Raw genomic sequence first — 26,785 nt, forward strand, 5'->3', positions numbered from 1 at the left:
TTTTCCCCACCAGGCTTCAACTCAATCCAGGACCTTGAACATTTCCAGGCATGGAAGAAAGTATCTAGGTTTACTACAAAGAAAATGACCTTGGCCCTGAGCCAAATTCCTGAAACCTTCCTATAAACTGCATAACCCATCCCTCTTCCAAGAGACAAACCTAGGCAGGACATCCCTTTTCCCTTACTGCCCATCTCGAGGACTGCTGCAGCCCACTCTATATGAAAGTTCCCCTAACAAAAGTTCTAGGCAGGGCCTGGCGCAGTGGTTCACACCTGTAATCTCAGCACTCAGGGAGGCTAAGGCAGGAGGATCGCTTGAGGCTGAAGCAGGAAAATTAGTCAAGCCCAGGAGGTGGAGGTTGCAGTAAGCTGTGATTGCGCCACTGCACACCCTGTCTCCCCCCCAATGCCCCACCAAAAAAACCGCCCTGGGCTCACCATGCATTTAGCACTTCTTTCTTTGGTATCCCAACTGGTCCCACCTGAGGACAGTGTGGGAAACTCCCTTGCCGCCACTTTTGGGGTAACTCCAGTTGTAAGCTCGGCAAAACACTGCTCATGTCACTACTCCAACGTCCTCCCATTTCAGCCCCGCTCATGTGTACACAGCCCCAAATGCCTACCCACACTCCCACCACACCTTCATTTCACACCCTCCCTCATTCCCCACCATCTTCTCCAGACACCCGTCATCCCCTGGGGCCCCTTGCCATGCCCTCCAGGTCCTCTGTGGGCCCCATTCTCCCATCTAGGTTACCCTGCCCCCTCCAGCCCCCTCCACCATTTTCCTCCAGGTCCCCACCATCCTCTCTAGATCCCACTGTCCCCTCCAGGTGCCACTGATCCCTCCAGGTCCCCACTGTCTCCATCCCCTCCAAGTGCTACCGTCCCCTCCAGATCCCCACCGTCCCCTCCAGGTCCCCAATGTCCCCATCTCCTCCAAGTGCCACCGTCCTCTCTAGGTCCCCACCGTCCTCACCAGGTCCCCACTTGTCCCCATCACCTCCAGATCCCACCATCCCCTCCAGGTCCCCACTCTCCCCATCCCCTCCAGATCCCACCATCCCCTGCAGGTCCCCACTCTTCCCATCCCCTCCAGGTCCCAACTCTTTCCATCCACTACAGGTCCCACCGTCCCCTCCAGATCCCCACTGTCTCCATCCCCTCCAAGTGCCACCGTCCTCTCCAGGTCCCCACCGTCCCCTCCAGGACCCTACTATGTCCGCCAGATCCCACCATCCCAGGGCCCCCCAGCTCTCCCTCTGGGTCCCACCATCCCTGGACGCCCTCGCACCACCGCACTCCCACCCCTAGAACCGCCTCTGTCTCCGCCCCTCTTCCAGCGCAGCCCGCATACTCCCCACCCCCCGGGGATGTGGGAAGGAGGACTCGGGGTGTCAGCCACAGCGCGCGGACTGAGCCGAGGGAGTACGCTACGGCTTGGGCCGGGCCCCAAACAGACCACCGCTGTCGCTCACCTGGGAAAAGCCAGACGTGACCCACAGGCGTTCGCGGCGCCTCTACCCCTCGGCGCCTGCGCAGTGAAGACCGCGGCGAGCCGCGCGCATGCGTGTAGGGCCGAAGGCCCAGGGGCTGGTCGGGCGGAAACGCGGCGCTCTCTGTCTTCTGGTTTCCAGGCTGGTCCTTACCGTTTCCGCTCCGGCGGAAGTGAGGAGGAGGGTCCTTAGACCCGTGCGGAGCTGGATGGACCGCGAGACGCTCGCCCTTGCTGACCGCCACTTCCGAGGCCTGGGGGGTGGTGTCCCCGGCGTCGGCCAGGCTCCGGGCCGGGTAGCCTTCATCTCGGAGCCGGGCGCCTTCTCCTACGCCGACTTTGTGCGGGGCTTCCTCCTGCCCAACCTGCCCTGCGTGTTCTCCAGCGCCTTCACGCAGGGCTGGGGCAGCCGGCGGCGCTGGGTGACGCCCGCGGGGAGGCCCGACTTCGACCACCTGCTACGGACCTACGGTGGGGCGGTGGGCACAGACCCGGGGCGGGGAGGACAGGCCGGCGGGACCCAGGCCCAGGAGGCATCTGCCTAGAGAGGGGCACCAGGGAGGGTGAGGGGGGCCAGGCGCGTGGCCCTGGAGAGTTCCTCTGCAGACGGTTTGGAGTGAGGACGGGGCCCAGGGAGATGGCATGGACCGTCCCTGACTTTCATTTCAGGAGACGTGGTTGTACCAGTTGCAAACTGTGGGGTCCAAGAATACAACTCGAACCCCAAAGAGCACATGCCTCTCAGAGACTACATCACCTACTGGAAAGAGTACATCGAGGGGGGCTACTCCTCTCCCAGGGGCTGTCTCTACCTCAAAGACTGGCACCTGTGCAGGTAATGGGGTTTGGGACGCACCGAGGCGCTGCCTTCCCTAGCGCTGCGGGAACCCAGAGGCCTTTCTGATGAAGGTGGCCCCTGGCTGCACAAAAAGGAGCTATTTTTCCCCATGAGGCACTTTAATCTGTTTAAAAGAAACTGGATTGTCTTCCGCATGGCTGCAAGTGTTCTTCTTCGGGAGATCAGTATGTTTTTTTTCTTTTTTTCTTTTTTTTTTTGAGATAGATCCCCTCAGCCTCCCTAGTAGCCGGGATTACAGGCATGCACCTCCACACCCGGCTAATTTTTTTTTTTTTTTGAGAGACTATGTTTCGCCATATTGCCCAGGCTGTTCTTGAACTCCTGAGCTCAAGTGATGCATCCACCTCAGCATCTCAAAGCACTGGGATTATAGGCATGATCAGTACTTTTTCATAAGCAGAACCATTGTGGTCAGACTGCCCCCACCCCACTCCCCCACCAGCAGCTGGCTCAGAGTAGGTGCTGGGGCTCTTTGGGGGCTGCAGCCATCTGAAAGCTCCACTGAAGCCAAGTGATCTCAGTTGCCCCACTCATGCTGCCCTAGTCCTCGTGCCTCACGTGCTGTCGGTGGTGCCCTTGCGCCCTCCTCACAGGGACTTCCCGGTGGAGGACGTTTTCACCCTGCCTGTGTACTTCTCATCCGACTGGCTGAATGAGTTCTGGGACGCACTGGATGTGGATGACTACCGCTTTGTCTACGCAGGGCCTGCAGGCAGCTGGTGAGGCCACAGATGTGGAACCCAAAGGGACCCGGTGACGGAGCAGACCGGGAGGCTCAGGGTGGCAGGAGGGGTCTGCTTGGCACAGGCTTCACAGTGGGTGCCATTCCTTGAGACCAAGGGGCCACCCCTCCTTCAGCTGGACCAGGCCTCTGGGGTGCCAGACAAAGCCCATACCAGCCCCTACGGGCACGAACCAGGCGCTCTTGCTGCTGCAGGTCCCCGTTCCATGCTGACATCTTCCGCTCCTTCAGCTGGTCTGTCAATGTCTGTGGGAGGAAGAAGTGGCTCCTCTTCCCCCCAGGGCAGGAAGAGGCCCTGCGGGACCGCCACGGCAACCTGCCCTATGACGTGACCTCCCCGGCACTCTGCGATACGCACCTGCACCCGCGGAGCCAGCTTGCGGGCCCACCCTTGGAGATCACGCAGGAGGCGGGCGAGATGGTGTTTGTGCCCAGTGGCTGGCACCACCAGGTGCACAACCTGGTAATGTGCTGCTCTCCTGCCCCCTATCAGGGGCTTTCCTGCAGGAAGACGGCAGCACCACCTACCCACTCTCCCAGCCAGAGTGGGGCTGGAATGGGGTGGCTCATGGGTGAGGCTGACCCTTACACAAGGTGGTGTCACTGAGGCCTAACCTCTGTTTCACCCTCTCCCGGTCCCTGGGTCTACTTGCTCTGGGTTCACTGGCTGAGGTGGTCCGAGCCCACCACCCACTTCCCTGCTGAGCAAGCCCTGCTGGGAGACAGGAAGGCCTTCTTGGCTGCAGAGGGCTGGACCCCACAGTGGGTTCCTGGTGCAGGAGATGTGGGCTAGTTGGGGGCACCTGCCATGGGCTCAGGCCTGCCTGTACTGTGCCCCTTCCAGGACGACACCATCTCCATCAACCACAACTGGGTCAATGGCTTCAACCTGGCTAACATGTGGCGCTTCCTGCAGCAGGAGCTATGTGCCGTGCAGGAAGAGGTCAGCGAGTGGAGGGACTCCATGCCTGACTGGCACCACCACTGCCAGGTGGAGCAGCTGCGTGTGGAGGCTATCAGTGCCAGGTCCCTGGGAGGCCTGCAGGCTCAGGGCGGGTGTGGCTGTCAGGCCGAGCTGTGGGTAGGTGCCGGCTGTGACTGTGGGACAGCCTGGGCTGAGCCCTGGGGGAGGCTTTCAGGCTGCGTGGCTCAGATTCCTTTGGTCACTGCCCGGCTTCTCAGCACCTCTGTCTTATTGGTCCCCTCTTCGTCCTTGGGGACTGGGCGCATGTCAGATCCTTTGCAACTTGGACTGTGTCCATCGTGTCAGCTCACTGGCCTCTTCCCTCTGCCCAGGTCATCATGAGGTCCTGCTCGGGCATCAACTTTGAAGAGTTTTACCACTTCCTCAAGGTCATCGCTGAGAAGAGGCTCCTGGTCCTGAGGGAGGCGGCCGCTGAGGACGGTGGTGGGTTGGGCTTCGAACAGGCAGCCTTTGATGCTGGACGCATCACAGAGGTGCTGGCCTCCTTGGTTGCACACCCCAACTTCCAGAGAGTGGACACCAGCGCGTTCTCAGTGCGGCCCAAAGAGCTGCTGCAGCAGCTGAGGGAGGCTGTTGATGCCGCTGTGGCCCCATAGCACCTGTCTTGAGGACAGAAGGATGGGTGGATGAGAGGCAGCCTCCTGCTCCAGGGCCCTTCCAGAAATAAAGACTGCCCTCCCTGTGACCTGGGGCCCATCCCTGTTGAGGCTCGTGGCCTGCCTGTCCATGGCCACTGCCTGGGTGCCTGTTTTCAGGTGAGGCCCAATGAGGTCAGGGACCCAAGAAGGGATGTGGCCTTTCTGACCTGCAGCAGGCCTGCTGGGAGCTTGGAGATGGCGCCATGACCTGGCTCTTTTGGGGGCCCTGCCTCCTTAGGCCAGGATGCCTGAGCTGACAGGAGTCTGTGTCTGATGTGCCTTCTCTGGAGGCTCCTCTCAGCCCAGTCCCCTCGTCTCAGGCCATTGGGCCACCCCTGGCTCTGCCCTGTGGGCTCAGGAAGAGGTTGGAGCAGCGCTGGGCAAGCTCACCAGGGCCTCCAGGCAGGACTGGGTTGGCCTCCATCACCTCCAGGTGATGGGCTGTGGAGCCAGTGGCCAGGGCCTTCCTCTGGGTACCCAGAGGGGAGAGCTGGGCTGGGCTGGCCTCTGCCACCTCCCTGCCTTTGGAGTAGCCTTCGCAGGGCCTGGAGAGGCCACGGGTGTGGGGGTGGAATCCCATCTGCTGCTGAATCCTCATTTGGGCCTGAGGGGCTGTGCCTGCTGTGCACTCACAGCTGGGTCTTCGCAAGGATGCTGTTCTCAGGAGTGGTGGGTCTCCGGCCCCTCTTCACACTGGGCATGATGGAGGTGTGGGCGGACTCGTCCAGGCCGATCAAGGCACAGCGGTGAGCAGTGGAGGCCTGTCGTGGGGAATGGACTCTCGTGGGATCCTTCTGCAGAGGATGCCCCAGGCCTGAACTCCCTAGTGGATCCACAGTTAGTGGAGACTGGCACTCTGCCAGCCCTGTCCTTGACCCAGAGTGCAGCACTTTTTCAGTTGGCCCCTGGTTGGCTGCCCCACCCCAGGAGGGGAGGAGTCATCTGAATCCGCAGGGATGGCATGTGCCACAGCTGTGTGCATTGCCTGCCCATGGCATCCACTGGGGCTGCTGGCACTTGTATAGGATGGAAGCCCCTAAGAAGGGCCGGGGTTTCTGTCTGCTCTGTTCAGTGAATCATGTGAAGTGCCTGCAAAAGCAGCTTTACACTTTACACAGTAGGTGCTTCGTATGTGTCTGTCCAGTGAATGAGCTCCAGCCACCAATTTTCCAGGGACCTGTATGCTGGGCCCCCCTGCTAGCTCCCAGGGACCCCTGGTCTACACAGAAATGCCCTGAGACATCATCCGGCCTCCTACAGATGGAACTGGCACTGCCCAAACCACAGGTGGCAAAGGTGCTTTGTGGGGGAGGAGGGGGAGGTAGCAAATATGCGTGACTGCAGACTTGCCAGAACCAGGCCCAGGCTGAGTGTGGGCGTAGCACACCCTTTTAGCCCTTCTAGTAACCTCTGAGCTTGGGCCTCTTGGCACCTACCACACAGGCTGAGGCCAAGGGTTGGGGTATGTGCCCTGGGCACTGCCAGCAGGCAGCTGAGGTGCCTCTGCCTGAGCTGGGGCTCCCCTTTGAGCAGCAGGTCCAGCACCTGCAGGGGAGGGGCACCACCAGGTGGTGGGCACCAGGTGTCCTTCAGCTTCTCTCATGATGAGGGCAGCACTGAGGACCCCAGGGCAGCCCCCAATGCGAGCTGGCAGCTCAAGGTAGCACAGGTCGCAGCCCATTACCATCCAGGCTGCGTGCGTGGTCCTGCACTCCTGAACTGTGTGTGAAGACCCTCGTGTTTCTGCAGTCAGGAGGCAGTGCACAGACACTCCCGAGAGCCCTGCTAGCCTCAGTCACTCTTTCTTAAAGCAAGCATTGAGAATCTCAGGCCGGGGCTGTTACAGGTGCAGCAAAGCAGCAAATGCTAGAAGCTCTGTGGGGGAGATAGAGCCCTCCGCAGGGCAACGGCTGAACTGCAGCTGGCATCGATGACTCCATACTCAAAAGACCATGGACTCCTTTTGCCTACCTCACTCCAGGTTGGCAAAACAAAACAAAAATGCTGACACCAGGGCCAGGTGGGTGGTGGGGCAGCCGCTGCGCAGAGTGTGGCTAGACAGCAGTTTGAAGTGTCAGGCTGGATGCCCCTTTCCCAAGTATGCTGCCCTGGGATCCTGTCCAGGGTTGGGGAGGCATGTTGTCAGCACATGTGAGGGTCTTCGCAGAGTGAATCGCACCTCTGCAAGAAGCCTGAAAGGCTGCATCACCCTGAGAACCAGCCTCCTGGAGTGCGAGGTGAGGAGCTGCAGATGTGTGGCAGTTAGGCCCTGCCCTTTGCGTGTCATCCCTATCAAGTGTGAGAAAGGACAGGCAGGCTGCAGCTAACTGGTGCTCCAGAGGAAAGGGGTCAGATAAACAATGCAGATGCTCGACCTAAGGCTACGTGTTTGCTGCACAAAGATGGATATACTTGCAAGTGTGGGGACAATGGCTGTGTACCCCACCATGCCTGGGTGAGGGCGTGCAGTGGCCGAGATTCCTTGGGGAGTGGGACCTGTGGGCCCCCACAGGAAGGCTGGAAAAGTCAGGCCCTGCTGTGGCTGCACAGACTCTAGCCTGGGAGGACACAGAGCAAGGGAGCATGATGGGGCCTATGGGTGCCTGCCCTGCCCTGAGCTTGCAATTGTGAGTGGCTGGAATCCATGGAGGCAGAGACAGGAGCCCCAAGTCAAGTCGTTGCTGGCTGTGGCGAAGCCAGGTTCTATGCATCCAGAGGGCTGTGGCCTCCAGAGAAGGTGTCTCCCCCAGGGACCAAGACCATCCTCATGCTTGTGCCCTTCTGCCCACTGAGCCAGCAGAAGGGGCAACTCCTTGGCCAGCTACCCTGAAGCCCACATCCCAGGTCTAGGGCATCCCTGATAGCCACATCCAAGGCCACGTCCTACCCTTTGTTCATCCATGCTCCAGAGTGTCAGCCTCAGCCCTGTCCCCCATCCACCACTGTGGGTGGTTGTGGCAGGTAATGGTGCCAGCGTCCCACCCAACTGCAACTACCAGCTGTATCTTGGATCCCCAGGCAGACAGAAGGCAGGCCCTGGTTTCCAAGTCAGTGACTCCTTCCACTGGCGTAGAAGGCTTCGTTTCCAAGCCCTGGCTTCACAGGCTTCCCTCCCACCTGTCCAGGGAAGGGGAGAGGGGATGTGGGGTGGGGAAAGACATCATCCTCAGAGTTGCAGGGCTGATCCAGGAGACCCTGGCCTAGCCCAGGTGGTCAGTCATGTGGTCAATGCCAATGGCTACGACCTTGGGCCACTAGAGGAGCATGGACAGTCCTTTTCCCTAAGCCCTGGGCCTGAGCTTGGCCAAGGGTAGGGAGCAAGATGTCCAGTGTCCTGTGGTCTGTACCCCCAAACTCAGCAGCCCTGGAGGCAGGAACTCCAGGGACCTGGGCCTCTCCTGCCTGGGGGCTGACCCCAGAAGTCCCCTTCCACAGGCCCCAGTTACCCTCCCACTGCAGGCTCTGACCTACAGGAAAACAGCTGGAGCTGGGCTCCTACCCTGTTCCTCTGGGAGAGCCAGACCCTGTCCTGAAGCTAGAGGAAAATCCACGGGTAGAATCCTGCATAAGCACACCCCAAATAGACCCCACCTGGGGCCCCACGCCCCAAACAGACCCTGCCTGGACCTCTGGCCCCGCCTAGGGAGCCGGAGGCCGGTGGATCCTGGCCTTCCTCTGCAGCCTGCCAGCCGCTCCCCTGCAGGAAGGCACCAGAGTGTCCACCCCCGCGGCCCCACTCAGAGATGCGTGCCTGCTCCCATTGGAGGCCTTCGGCCCCAAGGCAGGGCCTGCCTGCTCCCTAGACCGGTCCCCTGGCCTCTGCCCCGTGTCGGGAATCGGGGTCTTGGATATTACCTTCAAATCCGGCCAGCTTCCCGCCACAGCGAAGGAGAATCGGACGCCCCGTGCCAGGGACTTGCAGCAGGGACGTGGGCCAGGTCCTCACTGCCTTTGCTTCTGGGACCCTGTGAGGGCAGGAACCGGAGTCTTGCCCTCATGACTTTGGTTGGCGGCAGTGCCAGGTGGGAAGTTTCCGGTCGGGCACTGTGTGGGGGCGGGAGGGGACAGGCGGGGAGGAGGCGGGATAGGGAGGGGAGGGGCGGGAGGGCCAGGTGGGGCGGGGATGGGAGGGAGGCGGGGAGAGGATGGGATGGGAGGGGCAGGCAGGGCGGGCCGCGGGGGCCAGGATGACCCTGGGGCTTCCCTGGCTTCAGGTGCCTTCTGAGCAGAGCTGGGCCCGCTGCCCCCTGGTGGCAAGCACGGGCCCTGCAGCCCCAGCTAAGAAACCCAGTAACAAAACCCTTCCCTACCCTTGTGTCCCTGGGGTCCAGGTGTCTGAGGAAGGGGGGTTAGGGATTTCAAGTTTGAGGTGTAAATAAAAAAAAATGACCACGGCAAGTCTCAATCATTTTAAGAGGTTTATTTTCCAAGGTTAAGGATGTGCACAGAAAAGAATACAGAACCACAGGGAAAATTGTGGTCCATGGTTTTTCCAAGGAGAATCTGGGGACCTCAACATTTAAAGGGAAAAGGGTGGGTATTGGGGATTGAGGAAGAAATTTTGAAAAGGGTGTGAGTAAATAAGAGGCAAGTGGTTGCATCCTTTTGAGTCTTTGATCAGCCATTCAATGAATACACAATTTACATGTGGGGGGCGGGTAGAGAAATAGTCACTTACACATTTGTCTAGCTTGGTGAATCTGCATTTTTACATAAGATAAACATAGGGCAGAGGAAGCAATCAGATATGCATATATTTCAGGCAGAGGGATGACTTTGAGTTCTGTCCTTTGTTGCATACCTGTGAATATAAGCTATCAATGTACATTGTCAGGGTGAAATGAAACAACTGTTTTTGGGTAAAAATCTTGGGGCCCACAATTTGTGGGCAAATTGTGAGAGAGGTGCGATGCTTTTTTTTTTTTTTTTTTTTTAAATCTTTGTAGCTATCTTATTTAGACACAAAATGGGAGGCAGGTTTATGTGACCCAGTTTCCAGATTGACTTTTCACTTTGGCTTATTTAGTTTAGGGTCTTGAGATTTACTTTCCTTTCATAGGGGCAAGAGGGCCCTGGGAAGATCAAGGCTAGCTTCCAGGTTCCACAGAATGGAGTCACTGAGGGTCAATTGTAGGATAAGAGAGTGTGGAAAGTAGATAAGTTCCTCTTCAGAGCTCGTCTTAGTTTAAAAATAAAATAATAGACACTAGAAATAATAGCTTCTTAGTCTAAAGCCCCCTATCAACTATTAGTTCTTACACTTTAGCCCAGTTAGTTGCTTTGCCTTAAGCAAAGCATGTCCGGCATGTCCAGACAGGCCCTTGCAAGTCTTAGTTCATAGCTTATTCCCCTTCCTTATTTGGAAATGTTATTGCTTCTTTAAAGCTTTCATAAGCAATTTTCTCTCCTTTGTTCTCCCTTGCACTTATCTATTTACGAAAGTTTCAGGTTGTTAGCAAATCAGGTTCAGTTTAAGATTGTGAGGTCCAGCTTCAGCCAATGGATGCAGGACACAGCAGAAAGACGACCCAAATGTGTAAGGGATAAATATGTCTGCTTTTCCTTTGTTCAAGTGTGCTCTCGTCATTGTTCCATCTGCAAGGAGCACCCTTACTGAGAGAAAGTAAAAATGGCCTTGCTGAGAGAATTAAGTTTATGTTCGAGTGCTATTTGTTTGTGGCACTGGGGAACAAGCATTTCTAACAGGATACTGGAATCTGAACAAGGCAGGGCATGCACCAGGAAAATAGAAAACCAGAAGGAGGTCTTGGGCAAGAGTGAAACCTCTCACACTCCTACCCACCACCCCCCAAACTTTACCCCCACTTTGCTCCACCCTCCATGTCACCACTCAAGGTCAGACCAAGTCAATGACTCAAACTCCACATTTTGTTGTTTGAAGAGGAAGCGCAGTGATGGCAGGGGCTTCAAGAAAACCCTGTGCAGGATCTCCTGCCTAGTTCAGATCCACCTCACACACACACTTGTCAATGAAAAGAGTCAAATTCTGTAAAATATTTGAAGACATTTGTTCTGAGCCAAATATGAGTGTCCATGGCCCATGACACACCCCTCAGGAGACCCTGAGAACATGTGCCCAAAATGGTTGGAGCACAGCTTGGTTTTATACATTTGGGGAGATATGAGACATCAATCAAATGCATTTAACATATGCGTTAGTTTGGTCCAGAATGGCAGGACAACTTGAAGTGGGGCTTCCAGGCTCTAGGTAGATTTAGAAGTTTTCTGATTGGCAATTGGTTGAAAGAGTTATTATCAATAGAAAGGAATGTCTGGATTATGATAAGAGGTTGAGGAGACCAAAGTTTGATCATGCAGATGAAGCCTCTAGGTAGCAGGCTTTGCAGAGAATAGATTGTAAATATTTCCTGTCAGGCATAAGGTCTGTGCTAATGTTAATGCTGGAAGGTATAATGAGGCATGTCTGACCCTCACTTCCCATCATTGCCAGAACCAGTCTTTCTGGTTAACTTTGGAATGCCCTGGCACAGAAGTCCATTCAGATGGTTGGGGGACGGTTGGGGGCTTAGAGTTGTTAGATACGAGTTCTAAATTTCTTTTCAAAGAATATGTCAGTATGTTCAATTCTTTGCCTTCTACTTTTAAACTTAACTTTCTTGTAAAGCAACTTTTTTCAATTACCTATTCCACCCTGACTCATTCTGATCACCTGCTCCATCCTACATTCCGATCACCACTCCACCCTAACTCATTCCAATTACCTGCTACCTACTCTGCCCTGACTCCTGCCAAAGCACTCACCCCGTCATTCTCTTTAAATTAGCTAATTGGAATTAGTTTAGCCTGTGTAGTCTAACCCTAGCCAATAGGGGAAAGACACAGCAGCAGGGCCTACGTGCATTAGGGATAAGAACCCCTTCCCCTCCCTTGTCCACGTGTGCACTCACCATTGTTCCATCTGTAAGGGCACACCCTTCTATATAGAAGTAACTTGCCTTGCTGAGAATTAAAAAGAAAATTTTATATTTGAGTGTTATTTCTTTTGCTGCACTGAAACTTTATATATAACAATTTGGGGGCTTATCTAGGATTACATCTCCCTTTGGGGACAGTCTCTGTTTCTCTCTCATGAGGAAGTGCACCCTGCCCTATTGTAGAGGCCTCGAGGGTGAGAAATCAAGACCCACCCAGTGCAAGGAATAACTTGAGCTCTCAGCAGCGTGAAGAAGAAGAAGAACAAAGAAGAAGAAGAAGAACAAAGAAGAAGAAGAAGAAAGAAGAAAGAAGAAGAAGAAGAAAAAAAAAAACGGCCAGCAACCTAGCTTAAAGGATCCTCACTCTATGCACTGACCAAGGAAAGAGAAGCTGCGGGAGCTGGTGAAGTTCTTCCTTGGTGGTCAAATTCTGGCGGGCTAAATGTGTGTGTGCGTGAATGATCACAAACAACACCGCTTGTGGTGTTGTTCGTGTGGATGGTGACAAGTCCTGCTGGACAGAGTGAGTAGGTCCTCTCTGTGGTTCCATAGCTACATGGCTTAGGTGGATCCTGCCATAGGATTTACACTGGTATGCCAACACTAAAAAGGGCCTGATTCATACCTTGGGGGAGCAGCCAGAGAGGACAGCGTGAGTGGGAAGTGTGCAAAGGACCTTCAGAGGGGGAAAGGGGAGAAACAGGTCAACCTTCCAGGACAGGCAAGACACTCCCTGGTTTGAGGGATTGAGCCTTCTAGGACAGGCAAGACACCCCCTGGTTTGAGGGGTTGAGCCTTCCAGGACAAGCAAGGCAAGATGCCCCCTGTTTGAGTGGTTGAGTCTTCCAGGACAGGCAAGACACCCCATGGTATGAGGGGTCAAGCCTTCCGGGACAGGCAAGGTGAGACACCCCCTGGTTTGAGGGGTTGAGCCTTCCGGGACAAGCAAGGTGAGACATCCCTGGTGTTGAGGGGTTGGGCCTTCAGCTAATTTCAAGGGTTGAACCTGAAACACATCCCCTCCCCCAGCCTTTCCTTTCTTCTTGGGGGAAGAAAGAGTAGCTCCATTCTCGTAGGTCCCTACCCTATGGGAAAAGAGAGAGAGAGAGAGAGAGAGAGAGAGAGAGACAGACAGAGAGACAGAGGAGAGAAAGACAGAAGAAAGAGACAGAGGAGAGAAAGACAGGAGAGAGGAGAGAAGAAGAGAGACAGAGGGGAGAGAGAGAGACAGGAGAGAGAGAGAGACAGATAGGAGAGAAGAGACAGAGAGGGAGTCAGAAAGAGAAAGTCATAGAGAAAAAGAGATAAAAAGAAAGAGAAAAATAGTAGTAAAGAAAAAAACAGTGTACCCTATTCCTTCGAAAGCCAGGGTAAATTTAAAACCTATAGTTGATAATTGGAGGTCTTCTTCATGACCCTGTAACACTCCAATACCACCTTATTGTCAGTGCAAACAAGGGCGTAGCCCGAAAGCACTAAGGCCACTGACAACCTGTAGCTTTCCTATAAAAAATCCTTAACCCAGTAACCTGCAGATGGCCCAAATGCATTCAATCTGTAGCAGCAACTGCTTTGCTAACAGAAAAAATTAGAAAAATAACTCTTTGAGGAAACCTCATTGTGAGCACACCTCACCACTTCAGAACTATCCTAAGTCAAAAAAAAAAAAAAAAAGCAAAAAAGCTAGCTTACTAACTCAAAAATCTTAGAGTATTGGGGCTATTCTGTTAGGAAAAGATGATTTATCATTAACCACTGAAAATTCCCTTAACCCAAGAGGTTTCCTAACAGGGGATTTAAATCCTAATTACCACACAAAGGTCTGACCAGACCTAGGAGGAACTCCCTTCAAAACATGACATAGATGGTTCCTCCCAGGTGATTGAAGGAAAAAGACACAATAGGCATTCAGTAAGTGATAGGGAAACTCTTGTAAGAGCAGAGTTAGGAAAACTGCCTAATAATTGAGCTGTTTGAACTCAGTCAAGCCTTAAAGTACTTACAAAACCAGGAGAACCATCTATACCAATTCTAAGTTAATTTGGACTAAACAGGGTCTTATTAATAGCAAAGAATAATTGAAATTCCAAACTTAGAAGGTTTTCAACAAAAGTAAAGTTTGCTAAAAGTTAACAGTTTAACATGTATCATCCTAACTTCTAATCTCGCGGCCTTAGACAGTCCAGTACACAGACATGAAGGAAGTTCACTTTGAAAAACAATGGTTATCATCTTTGTGGGGGGAAAAAAAGGCAAGGGGGAGAATTTATGTAAAAAGAATGTTATATGGTAAATTCTTGTCCTAAAATAACTGGTTGTTAAAAAAAAAAAAAGGATGTTTGTGACAAGTCAGAAAATTGAGGCATGTCGAATAATTATCTGTGAAAGCTGTGGGGAAAGAAAAAGGTTGTAAAAGGAAATTTATGCAAGAAATGTTGTATAATTTAAAAGTAATTAGGCCTCCTAAATGTAAAACCATTGAAGAAACAGTTTATGTGCAAGGTGTGTAAGGAAAGTAAAATATACTTTTGGCAAAAAGATTATAAGGAGGCATAAGAATGTGAATTTTTACCTACACTAAAAGGTCTAAAAATATATATATATTGTTTTAAAGGTTTAAGCAAGTTTTAAAACATTAATTGTAAGGAAATTCTGTGTGTAAACATATTAGCTAAAGTTAAACAGGTATCCAGTTTTTCTGTAAACTGGACATTAAAATAAAAGCACAACAGGTTTTTCTTAAAGCACTAAACTGCTCTTTAACAACAATTATAAAAGGTTAAAAAGAGTCTATAAAAATCTTACCTTGTGGTCAGACATTAAAAATTGGATCAATATGTCTACAAGGTTTTATTAAAATTAAGTTTAACATTAATAACAAGCTAAATTTCACCTTTATATTAGTGTACCTGGTATAAAAATCATACAGGAAGCATTGTTAAATATAAAATGGTGTTTGACTTTTTTGGTCTATAAACTAATAAAAATAGGTGCTAAAGGAAATTTCTCAGAAGACACCAAAGACTGTAAGATCCACTGTTGATGTCCCCACATTTAAAACAAAAGGTCAATTTCTTAGAAATTATATATATGGTTTATCTTCCACTTTCCTTTCCCTCAAAAACTAAAAGTCTTTTAGCACAGGTACCACCCCTAGAATTTCCGGTAAACCACCGCCAGCCTGAAGATCATATACTCATCAAAGAGTGGAAAGAAGGAAAACTCTAGACAGCCTGGGAAGGACCTTGTGCTGCTAACCACCAAGACTGCTGTTCATTCAGAAAAAAGGAATGGACTCATCACACCCTGAGTCAAGAAAGCACCACCCCCTCCAGAATCGTGGGCCATAGTCCCAGGGGAAAACCTTACCAAACTAAAGCTAAGAAAAATTTAGCTCTTTCATCTATTCTATTACTCTTTCTTCTTTCCTCATTCTATTGCTGGCCATCTAGTTATTAACATAACCAAGTCAATTTCACCTCAAACTACGGCATTTAATGCTTGCCTTGTACCCTGTGGGGACTTGCCAAGTCAAAAACAGCTCTCTACCTCAAAAAAGTACCTCTGTCCCTCCTGACTCTCCTCAGACTGGACATTAGTAAATTGGGACCATTTAATCCAGGGAGATTTCAATAAAGACCCCAGTGTCAACCAGGAGTCTTGCCCCCTGATGCAGAGCTTTTATGCCGTAGTTGGTCCAACATTCTGTAAATCACTAAAAGAGCAAGGATAGACTGTCCCAACCAGTTTTTGTAATTTCCTAAAACCATACATTCATTTTACTAAAGGGATAGCCCCCTCCTGTCAGCTAAACCAGTGCAACCCTATACAGGTTATTATTTTGAGCCCCCAAAGTTCTCCCCCTTTTCTAAGCAGGTTCCTTCTTTTTTTTTTGAGATAGAGTTTCACTCTTGTTGCCCAGGCTGGAGTGCAGTGGCTTGAACTCGACTCATTGCAACCTCCGCCTCCTGGGTTCAAGCAATTCTCCTGCCTCAGCCTCCCAAGTAGCTGGGATTACAGGCATGTGCCACCACACCCAGCTAATTTTGTATTTTTCATAGAGGCAAGGTCTCACCATGTTGGCCAGGCTGGTCTTGAACTCCTGACCTCAGATGATCTGCCCACCTCAGCCCAAAATGTTGGGATTACAGGCGTGAGCCACTGTGCCTGGCCTCAGGTTCCCTTCTTTAAGCCAATCTTATAGTATGGGGGCTGAGGTTTCAGGGACAGACCCTAATGGATTCTTTGAAATGCATTTCTTTGATCCCCCGCCTCCTGAACCTGCCTCTAAACCTTTTTCCAAAACCTCTCACAACGGAACCATTGTTCTTTCTCCATATAACGACAAGACCAAGATAGCGATGGTAGAAGTTAAAGACTTAAAACAAACTTTGGCAATTGAGACAGGATACCAAAATGTAAATGCCACTGAATCAAATATTCTGTCCACACGTTAAACAAAAGCAATTGTTATGCTTGTGTGCACAGCAGGCCAGAGGCCCAAATTGTCACCTTTCCACTAGGATGGCCCTCCAGTAAACCAGGCATGGGCTGCATGGTAGCTCTTTTCCAAGATTCTACAGCCTAGGGTAACAAGTCGTGCCAAGCTCTCCCTCTGCTATATCTCGAAATCCGGCACCCTGTGGGTCAGCTCCTGAGGGCCATCCAGCTTTCATCTCCCAACACTAAGTTCACTTCGCGTCTCTCATGACAGACAGGAAAATTAGCATTCCTTGGAGACCTGAAAGGATGCAGTGAGCTTAATAATTTTCAAGAGCTTATCAGTCGGCCCTTGTTCATCCCTGAGCGGCTGTGTGGTGGTGTTGTGGTGGACCTTTACTGGGTACTCTGCCAAATAACTGGAGTGGCAGTTGTGCTTTAGTCCAATTGGGCATCCCTTTCACCCTGGCATTTCATCAACCAGAGGAAAGAAAAATAAGACATCTTAAAGAGAGAAAAGCCCCTTCTAAGTCTTTTGGCTCTCACATCTAGACACAATTAAAGACCCACCAGGAATAATGGATCCATTTGAAGCCCAAAATCAAATAGCTGCAGGATTTGAGTCAATATTTTGGTAGGTGACAGTTAATAAAAATGTAGATTGGATAAACTACATCTATTACAACCAACAGTGATTTATTAACTACACTAGAGCTGCTGTTAAAGGAACAGCTGAAGAATTAGGGGCTACTAGCCAGATGGCTTGGGAAAATAGGATAGCCTTAGACATATTAGCAAAAACAGGAGTTTGTGTCATAATTAAAACTCAATGTTACACCTTCATCCCAAACAACCCTGCCCCTAACAGAAGTATAACAAAGGCATTACAAGGTCTGACTGCTCTGTCCAATGAGTTAGCCAGCAACTCAGGGGTAAATGACCCCTTTACAGGATGGCTAGAAAAAATTAAAAAAAAAAAAGAAAAAGAAGTAGTTCGGTAAATGGAAAGGAATTATAGCCCCAATTCTTACTTCCCTCGCAGCCATACTAGGTGTACTTATTCTTGTCAGGTGTCATACCACGCATCCATAGGTAGATGCAGAGGCTCATAAAAATGGCACTTACTAAAACCTCCCTTAACTATCCTCCACCTTATCCAGAGAAGCTTTTTCTTTTAAAAAATCAAGCAAAACAACCAAGCCAAGACATGTTAAAAAAAAGTTTAAAAACAAAGCTGTAAGGAAGTACAAGGGGAGGGATTGTTAGATATGAGCTCAAAATTTCTTTTCAAAGAATGTCAGTATGTTCAACTCTTTGTCTTCTACTTTTAAACTTAACTTCCTCGTAAAGCAACCTTTTCCCAATTACCTGCTCCACCCTAACTCATTCCAATTATCTGCTACCTGCTCTGCCCTGACTCCTGCCAATGCACTCACCCCGTCCTTCTCTTTAAATTCGCCAGTTGGAATTAATTTAGCCTGTGCGGTCTAATCCTAGCCAATAGGGGAAGAACACAGCAGCAGGTGCCACATGCGTCAGGGTTAAGAACCCCTTCCCCTCCCTTGTCCAAGTGTGCGCTCACCATTGTTCCATATGTAAGGGCACACTCTTCTATATAGAAGTAACTTGCCTTGCTGAGAAAAAGTAAATTTTATATTCGAGTGCTATTTCTTTTGCGGCACTGAAACTTTATATATAATAGTTTTATTTACACACTCAAACCAAATAACTAAAGATTTGATAGCTGGATGGATGAAACTTTGGAGTTCATGGGCAAATAATTACCAGATGCTGGAGTGTAAACTGGCATAAGGATTATGGAGTGCACCCATCCTATGAACCTGCTGTTTTATTGTAGTCTATATACTAGAGCAGTGTTTCCAACTGTGTAATACGACCCGTTGAAGATTCACAAATTAGTTTACTGGGTGAGAACAAACATCTTTTAATAGGTTCGAACAGTGTTAACATTAATTTTCTGTCTGTCAACAATTTAAAGTACAAGACAGACACAATTCTAAAGCTTTGGGATGCACCTGCAAAAAGCAGATGTGGGTTCCATAACCGCAGTACCTTTCACTAACAAAAAGAACTGTAGCTAAAGGTGGATATCACCTACTGCTGCGCCCACATGGCGCCTCTCCATCCTCCCCACAGCGTCCCAGTCTGGGTTTGATAAAGACGCGGAATCCAGCTGGAAGCAGTGGCTCACTTCTGTAACCCCAGAACTTTGGGAAGCTGAGGCAGGTGGATCACAAGGTCAGGAGTTCAAGACCAGCCTGGCCAACATAGTGAAATCCTGTCTCTACTAAAAATACAAAAATTTGCCGGGCGTGGTAGTGGGCGCCTGTAGTCCCAGCACCACAGAGGTTGAGGCCCGAGAATCGCTTGAACCCGGGAGGCAGAGGTTGCAGTGAACCGTGATTGCGCCACTGCCCTCCAGCCCAGGGGACTAAGCGAGACTCCGTCTTCAAAACAAAACAAACAAAAACAAGCGGAATCCACCCTGCTGTCCCATGGAGAGCGCAATCCTCACCCTCAGGCCACAGGACACTGCAGCAGAATTGACTCCCTGAAGTTAACACATTTCCTCCCTGGGTGGGCCGGACACCGCAGAGGCGTGTGGGAAATGTAGTCTCTCTCCAATGACGCCGCCAGCACAGGACCAAGGGAAAAGAGCTTCTGGGTTCCTTCCACGCATGCCCTGCCCCACTCCGCCATCGCTCCTGGTAAAATTGAACCCTGCAGCTCTCTGGACTACTCCGCAGGTCTGGGGTGGGGTTGGGCGTCCCTGAAGTTGGCTGCCAAGGCGGAAGGGGAGACCACCAGCCTTGGGGGTTCCTGGGTGGGCGTACTGGGCTCCCTTGGTTGGAGCAGGCAAAGGGACGGATTTGAGGCCGTGGGGCCTAAAGCATAGATGTGGGGCTGGAGTGCGGGGCGACTGGGGTTGTGCTGTCCCCCGTTGCGTCGGAGGCTGTGCTCCCCCGGTGGGCAGATGTGGCCTCTGGTCTCAGAAGAGGGTTCCAAGAGGGCGCGGCCAGGGTCCACTGGAGATGGAAGGGATATTGAGGGCTGGGAGCTGGCCGGTCTCCCTAGGAAGGAAGGAAATCCTCCAGTGTGAAACTGTTTACACTGAAAATCTGCTGTTCAGTGTAGTCACCTAAATGGATGATTTTAGCTAGATCTGGGTCACTTGCTAAAACTTTTCCATCAGCATTTGCTGCTTCACCTTGCATTTTTATGTTATGGAGACGGTTTTGTTCCTTGAACCTCACGAACCAACTTCTTGCTGGTATCTTCTGCAATTTCTTCATCTCTCTTGGTCTTTATAGAGCTGAAGAGTCTTGTATCCAAACCACTCACTCTTTACCTGTATCAGCAATAAAACTGTTTCACTTTCCTGTACTCGTTTGTTCACTGGAATAGCGTATTTCCTTTCTCATTGCACTCACAGCTTGGCTAAGTGGTGCAAGAGGCCTAACTTTTGGCCTCTGTTTTTGACATGCATCCCTCAGTAAACTTAATTATCTCTGGTTTTTGATGTAAAGTGAGAGATGTGCGACTCTTCTTTTTACTTGAACACTTAGAGAGCATTATACGGTTATTAATTGGCCTCATTTTAATGTTTTTGTGACTCAGGTGAGGAGACCACCCCCTCATATCATCTTATGCCCAGTTTCTGCCTCCAAAGAAAGAACAAGGAAAAACTAAAAGGCAGAAATGAAATCCACAGGCAGACAGCCTGCCACCACACCCTGGGCCTGGTAGTTAAATATTGACTCCTGACCTAAGGGTTATGTTATCTATAGATTACAGACATTGTATAGAAATGCACTGTGAAAATCCCATCCTGTTTTGTTCTGATCTAATTACTGGTGCATGCAGCCCCCAGTCACATACCCCCTGCTCGCTCAATCACAGCCCCCTCACATGCACCCCCTTAGAGTTGTGAGCCCTTGAAAGGGACAGGAATTGCTCACTCCGGGAGCTCGGCTCTTGAGACAGGAGTCTTGCTGATGCCCCCGGCCAAATAAACCCCTTCCTTCTTTAACTCGGTGTCTGAGGAGTTTTGTCTGTTGCTCGTCCTGCTACATTTCTTGGTTCCCTGACCAGGAAACAAGGTGATTGGCGGATGGTCGAGGCAGCTCATTGGGCGGCTTAAGCCTGCCCTGTGGAACATCCCTGCAGGGGACTCTGATCAGCCTGAGTGACACGGATCCTGAGCACTCCTGGGTAGGCATCTGCCCCATTGGGACACCTTGCCAGAGCAGTGTGTGACAGGCCCCCATGGAGGATCAACGCAATGGCTGAACACCAGGGAGGAACTAGTACTTGGAGTCTGGACATCTGAAACTTGGTAAGACTAGTCTTGAGACCTTGCCCACTCCTTTTGAGTAGAAGTGTGGCCTGATCACCCACGGCATGCCTTTATTGGCACTTAGGTTTGGTTTTGGTTTTGGTTTTGGTTTTGACTTGGTTTGAATTGCTTGACAGGACTGGTCTTAGGAACTTGCCCACTCTATTTAGTGGAAACATGGCCTGATCACCCACAGTGTGCATGTACCGGCACTTTGGTTTTCGTTTTTGACTTGACTTGGATAGCTTGATACTTTGGTTTTGGTTTTGACCTGGCTTAGATTTCCTGATACTCTGATTTTGGTTTTGGTTCTGGTTTGGTGTAAAGTGTAAAAGTGTGTGTGTGCCCTTTTTACCCTTTGTTTTGTGGTGTGCGTGTGGTGTGAGCATGGTGTTTTGTCTCGAGGAAACGTGGGTCAGGCACAAAGTAAGCCCACCCCACTAGGAACTATGTTGAAAAACTTCAAAAAAGGATTTAAGGGAGACTATGGAGTCACCATGACACCAGGAAAACTTAGAACTGTGTGTGAGATAGACTGGCCAGCATTAGAGGTGGCTTGGCCATCAGAAGGATGCCTGGACAGATCCCTTGTCTTGAAGGTATGGCACAGGGTAGCCTGTAAGCCAGGGTACCCAGATCAGTTCCCACATATAGATTCTTGGTTACAGCTAGTTTTAGACCCCCCCACAGTGGTTAAGAGGACAGGCAGCAGCAGTACTAGTAGCAAAGGGACAGTTAGTTAAGGAAGGTTCTTGCTCCACCCGCTGAGGGAAGTTGGCCCCAAAAGTCTTGTCCAACCCAACACCAGAAGAATTGTGGCAGGAATTGGTACCAGCAATACCCCCTCCTTGTTGGGAGGAAGGGCTCTCCCATCCCTGAGCCCACAGCACTTACACCTCCACCAGATAACCACACCCCTAGACCACCTAGAGTAGACAAGAGAGGAAGTGAAGCCGTGGGAGAAACTCATCCCTTGGCAGCTTGCTTATGGCCCAAGACAGCAAATCAAATACCCCTGAAAGGGCAGTGATATACTGGGGTAGATGAGGACGGTCACATGGTGGAAAGGCGTGCCTTTGTGTATCAACCTTTCATCTCTGCTGACCTTCTCAATTGGAAAAACAATACTCCACCTTACACTGAAAAGCTTCAAGCTTTAATTGACTTGCTCCAAACTATTACGCAGACTCATAATCCTGCTTGGGCTGATTGCCACCAGCTGCTCACGTACCTCTTTAATGCAGATGAAAGGCGAAGGGTGCTCCAGGTGGCAACTAAGTGGCTAGAGGAGCACATCCCAGTCGATTACCAAAACCCCCAAGAATATATAAGAATTCAACTGCCAGGAATAGACCCCCAATGGGACCCGAACGAGGGACCAGACATGGAGAGGCTAAGGTGGTACCCTGAGGCATTAATAGAAGGTCTAAAGAAAGGGGCTGAAAAGGCTACAAATGTAGTGGTCTCTGAGGTCATCCAAGGAAAAGAGGAGAGTCTAGTGCAATTCTATGAAAGACTGTGAGGCTTACCTTTTGATCCAGATAGCCCTGAAAATCAGCACATGATTAACATGGCCTTAGTCAAAGTGTGGAAGATATCAGGAGAAAATTGCAGAAACAGGCTGGGTTTGTGGGTATGAATACCTCACAGTTACTGGAAATAGCCAATCAAGTGTTTGTGAATAGAGATGCAACAAGCCGCAGAGAAAGCCGTAAGGAAGGCTAATGCCAGGCTAGGCAAAACGCCGACTTACTGGCTGCGGCCATTAAGGGAATTCCCCTGAAAGGAGAGGGAAAGGGGGGTTCTGGGAGGAATACCCAGTCTAATCACCCATGCTTGCAACATAACCAATGCGCCTATTGTAAGGAAATTGGAAAAGTAAGTGTCCCCAGCTGAAGGAAAAGCAAGGTGGTTCAGAACAAAAGACCTCAGATAAAGATGACGGAACTTTGTTCAGTGTGGCTGAAGGGTTATTGGACTGAAGGGGACCGGGCTGAAGTGCCCCCAAGGAGCCTGCATTCAGGATTACAGTTGGGGGCAAGGACATTAAGTTTTTGGTTGATACTGGTGCTGAACATTCAGTAGTGACCACCTCAGTTGCCACCTTATCCAAGAAAACCATTGATATAATTGGAGCAACAGGAGTTTCCACTAAGCAGGCTTTCTGTTTACCAAGGACCTGCTTGGTTGGGGGACATGAGATAGTTCACCAGTTCTTGTACATGTCTGACTGTCCCTTGCCCTTGCTGGGAAGAGATTTGCTTAGCAAGCTGAGATTCACCATCTCCTTTACAAAACAGGGCTCTTTACAGCTAAAGTTACCGGGAACAGGAGTTATCATGGCCCTTACGGTCCCCCAGGAAGAAGAATGGAGACTTTTTCTAACTGAGCCAGGCCAAGAGATAAAACCAGCTCTAGCTAAGCGATGGCCCCGAGTATGGGCAGAGGATAATCCTCTGGGACTGGCGGTCAACCAAACCCCCGTACTCATAGAAGTTAAGCCTGGGGCCCAACCAATTAGACAAAAGCAGTATCCAGTTCCCAGAGAAACTCTCAAAGGAATCCAGGTTCATCTCAGGTGCTTGAAAGCCTATGGAATTATAGTTCCTTGCCAGTCTCCATGGAACACCCTCTTCCTGCCTGTCCCTAAGCCAGGGACCAAGGACTACAGATCAGTCCAGGACTTGCTCTTGGTCAACCAAGCTACAGTGACTCTGCACCCAACAGTTCCTAACCCTTACACATTGTTAGGACTGCTGCCGGCTGAGGACAGCTGGTTTACCTGTCTGGACTTAATAGATGCCTTCTTTAGCATCAAAATAGCTCCTGAGAACCAGAAGCCATTTGCTTTCAGTGGGAAGATCCAGAGTCAGGTGTCACTACTCAGTACACTTGGACCTGACTTCCCCAAGGGTTCAAGAACTCCCCTACTATCTTTGGGGAGGCCCTGGCTCCAGACCTGCAAAAGTTTCCTGCTAAAGACCTAGGCTGTGTCTTGCTTCTGTACGTGGACAACTTTCTGCCAGGACACTCCATGGCAGTCGGGTGTGCAAAAGGGACTGAAGCCCTGTTTCAGCACCTGGAGGACTGTGGGTATAAGGTGTCCAAGAAGAAAGCTCAGATCTGCAGACAACAGGTACGCTACCTGGGATTCACTATTCAGAAAGGGGAGCACAGCCTGGGGTCCGAAAGAAAGCAGGTCATCTGCAACCTACCGGAACCTAAAAACAGAAGGCAAGTAAAGGAAGTCCTAGGAGCTGTGGTTTTGCAGATTATGGATTCCAAACTTTGCAGTACTAGCCAAACCTTCATACAGGGTTACAAAGGGGGGCAACCGGGAGCCTTTTGAATGGGGGCCTCTACAACAGCAAGTCTTTTGTAAGTTAAAGGAAAAACTTATGTCAGCCCCAGCCCTAGGACTACCAGATTTGACAAAGCCCTTTACACTTTATGTGTCAGAAAGATAACAAATGGCAGTTGGAGTTTTAACCCAGACTGTGGGGCCCTGGCCAAGGCCAGTGGCCTATCTCTCAAAACAACTAGATGGGGTTTCCAAAGGCTGGCCCCCATCTCTAAGGGCCCTGGCAGCAATAGCCCTGTTAGCACAAGAAGCAGATGAACTAACCCTTGGGCAAAACCTGAATATAAAGGCCCCCCATGCTGTGGTAACTTTGATGAATACCAGAGCACATCATTGGCTAACAAATGCTAGATTAACCAAGTACCAAAGCTTGCTGTGTGAAATTCCCCGCGTAACTATTGAAGTCTGTAACACCCTAAATCCTGCCACCCTGCTCCCAGTATCAGAGAGCCCTGTTGAGCATAACTGTATAGAGGTGTTGGACTCAGTCTATTCTAGCAGACCTGACCTTCAGGACCAGCCATGGGCATCAGTAGACTGAGAGTTATACGTGGATGGGAGCAGCTTCATTAACACACAAGGGGAAAGATGTGCAGGATATGCAGTGGTAACTTTGGATGTTGTCATTGAAGCCAAACCGTTGCCACAGGGCACTTCAGCCCAGAAAGCTGAGCTCTAACTCAGGCTGTAGAACTCAGTGAAGGTAAGACTGTAAACATCTACACTGACTCTTGAGATGCCTTTCTAACCCTCCAAGTGCATGGAGTATTGTATAAGGAAAAGGGTCTGTTAAACTCTGGGGGAAAGGACATAAAATATCAACAAGAAATTCTACAATTATTAGAGGCAGTGTGGAAACCTCAGAAGGTGGCAGTCATGCACTGCAGGAGACACCAGCAAGCCTCCACCTCAGTGGAGGAAACTCTCGAGCTGATTCAGAAGCTCGAAAAGCAGCATCTACCCTTTACCAGGTATCGGTAGTAGCCCCCTTACTCCCTCAAACACCTGACCTGGTACCTACCTATTCTAAGGAAGAAAAAGACTTCTTCCAAGCAGAAGGGGGGCAAGTAATAAAAGGAGGATGGATCAGACTGCCAGATGCTAGGGTAGCTGTGCTGCAGTTGCTAGGAGCCCCAATCATATTGGCTGTGCATGAAACCACTTATCTAGGTCAAGAGTCACTTGAAAAATTGTTAGACCGGTACTTCTATGTCTCACACTTGCCAGCCCTTGCCCAAGCAGTAGCACAACTGTGTGTTACTTGCCAACAGCACAATGTGAGGCAAGGCCCCAGCATTCCACCCAGTATACAAGCTTATGGAGCAGCTCCTTTTGAGGATCTTCAATTGGATTTCACAGAAATGTCGAAATGTGGAGGTCACAAGTATTTGCTGGTTCTTATGTGTACTTACTCTGGGTGGGTGGAGGCTTATCCCATACAAACTGAAAAGGCCTATGAGGTAACCTGTGTGCTTCTCTGAGATCTTATTCCTAGGTTTGGACTGCCCTTATGAATCAGCTCAGATAACAGGCCGGCGTTTGTGGCTGACTTGGTACAGAAGACAGCAAAGGCATTAGGAATCACTTGGAAGATATATGCCTACCGACCTCAGAGTTCTGGAAAGGTGGAGCGAATGAATTGGACCATCAAAAATAGTTTAGGGAAAGTATGTCAGGAAACAGGATTAAAGTGGATACAGGTCCTTCCTATGGTATTGTTTAAAATTAGATGCACTCTTTCTAAGAAAACAGGATACTCCCCCTTATGAAATACTGTATCATAGGTCTCCTCCTATACTACGGGAGCTTCCAGGCACTTCCCGAGTTAGGTGAAGTTGAATTACAGCGACAGCTACAGGCTTTAGGAAAAATTACACAAACAATCCCAACTTAGGTAAATGAGAGGTGTCCATCAACTTATTCTCCCCAGTTCACCCTTTCTCTCCAGGTGATCATGTGTGGATCAAGGACTGGAATGTAGCCCCTTTGAGACCATGGTGGAAAGGACCTCAGACTGTCATCCTGACCACCACCATGGTTGTAAATGTAGAAGGAATCCCAGCCTGGATCCACCACAGCCATGTGAGACCTGCAGCCGATGAAACCTAGGAGGCAAAACCGAGCCCAGACGACTCCTGCAAAGTGACTCTGAGGAGGACGGCAAACCCTGCTCCAGTCACACCTGGAAGCTGACTGGTCTACGCACGGCAGAAGCATGAGGAGAATCAATGTAGGACTCATTTTCCTTATAATTTGGACTTGTATAGTAAAAACTTCCACTGATTTTCCCTGCACGGAGGACTGCTCTCAGTGTATACATCAGGTTACCGAGGTAAGGCAACAAGTTAAAACAATCTTTCTGTTCTATAGTTACTATGAATGCCTAGGAACTTTAAAAGGAACATGTTTATATAATGACAGTACAAGGTATGTAGCCCAGGAAACGACTGACTGGATGTGTGTTATGACCCTTCTGAGCTTCCCATGTCCACAGTTTTTGAAATAAGATTAAGGACTGAAGACTGGTGAGGATTCATAAATGATACAAGTAAAGTATTAGCCAGAACAGAAAAAAAGGGGTGCCCAAACTCATAATCTTGAAATTTGATTTCTATGCTGTCATTAATAGCAGTAAGTTAGGAAGGGAATGTGGCTCTTTTAGTTGGGAAAAAGGCTATATGACTGAAAATAAGTACGTTTGTCATGAATTAGGACTGTGTGGAAATGAATGTGGATACTGGTCATGTGTCATTTAGTCCACTTGGATAAAAAGTGAAAAGGATCTAGTCCACCTTCAGAAAGGAAAAAATGGCCCTTCTTTACTAAAGGACAATGTAACCCCTTAGAGCTAGTAATAACCAATCCCCTTGATCCTTACTGGAAAAAAGGAGAGTGTGTGACCTTAGGAATCAATGGGGCTGGACTGGATCCTCGAGTAAATAGCTTGGTT

At 50.1% G+C, this 26,785-nt stretch overlaps 2 protein-coding genes across 5 annotated transcripts in view; one reads left to right on the top strand and one right to left on the bottom strand.

The window, feature by feature from the left end:
* Positions 1-8,828, bottom strand: part of SNAP47 (synaptosome associated protein 47) — a 52,263-nt gene extending 43,435 nt beyond the window's left edge. Inside the window, exon 1 of one of the 2 annotated variants that reach the window (XM_025385969.1) lies at positions 8,577-8,828. The gene's annotated coding sequence lies outside the window, so the exon portion shown is untranslated. Of the gene's footprint in view, positions 1-1,480; positions 1,618-8,576 lie in introns of those variants that run through there. The other variant, XM_025385960.1, reaches the window with a different exon arrangement.
* On the top strand, positions 1,402-5,882 carry JMJD4 (jumonji domain containing 4). 3 transcript variants are annotated; one of them, XM_025385980.1, is made up of 6 exons: positions 1,402-1,968; positions 2,167-2,332; positions 2,950-3,075; positions 3,294-3,561; positions 3,943-4,089; positions 4,395-5,882. In XM_025385980.1, exons 1-6 carry the CDS (start codon positions 1,569-1,571, stop codon positions 4,677-4,679), a joined length of 1,392 nt encoding a protein of 463 aa, XP_025241765.1. In that variant the 5' UTR covers positions 1,402-1,568; the 3' UTR covers positions 4,680-5,882. The 3 variants fall into 3 exon arrangements, with proteins under 3 accessions (XP_025241765.1, XP_025241774.1, XP_025241782.1); XM_025385989.1 differs by having other exon boundaries at positions 3,943-4,041; XM_025385997.1 differs by having other exon boundaries at positions 4,015-4,089.
* Positions 8,829-26,785: the final 17,957 nt, after the last annotated feature.

The sequence above is a fragment of the Theropithecus gelada genome, chromosome 1, assembly GCF_003255815.1.
Source record: "Theropithecus gelada isolate Dixy chromosome 1, Tgel_1.0, whole genome shotgun sequence".
Lineage (NCBI taxonomy): Eukaryota > Metazoa > Chordata > Mammalia > Primates > Cercopithecidae > Theropithecus > Theropithecus gelada.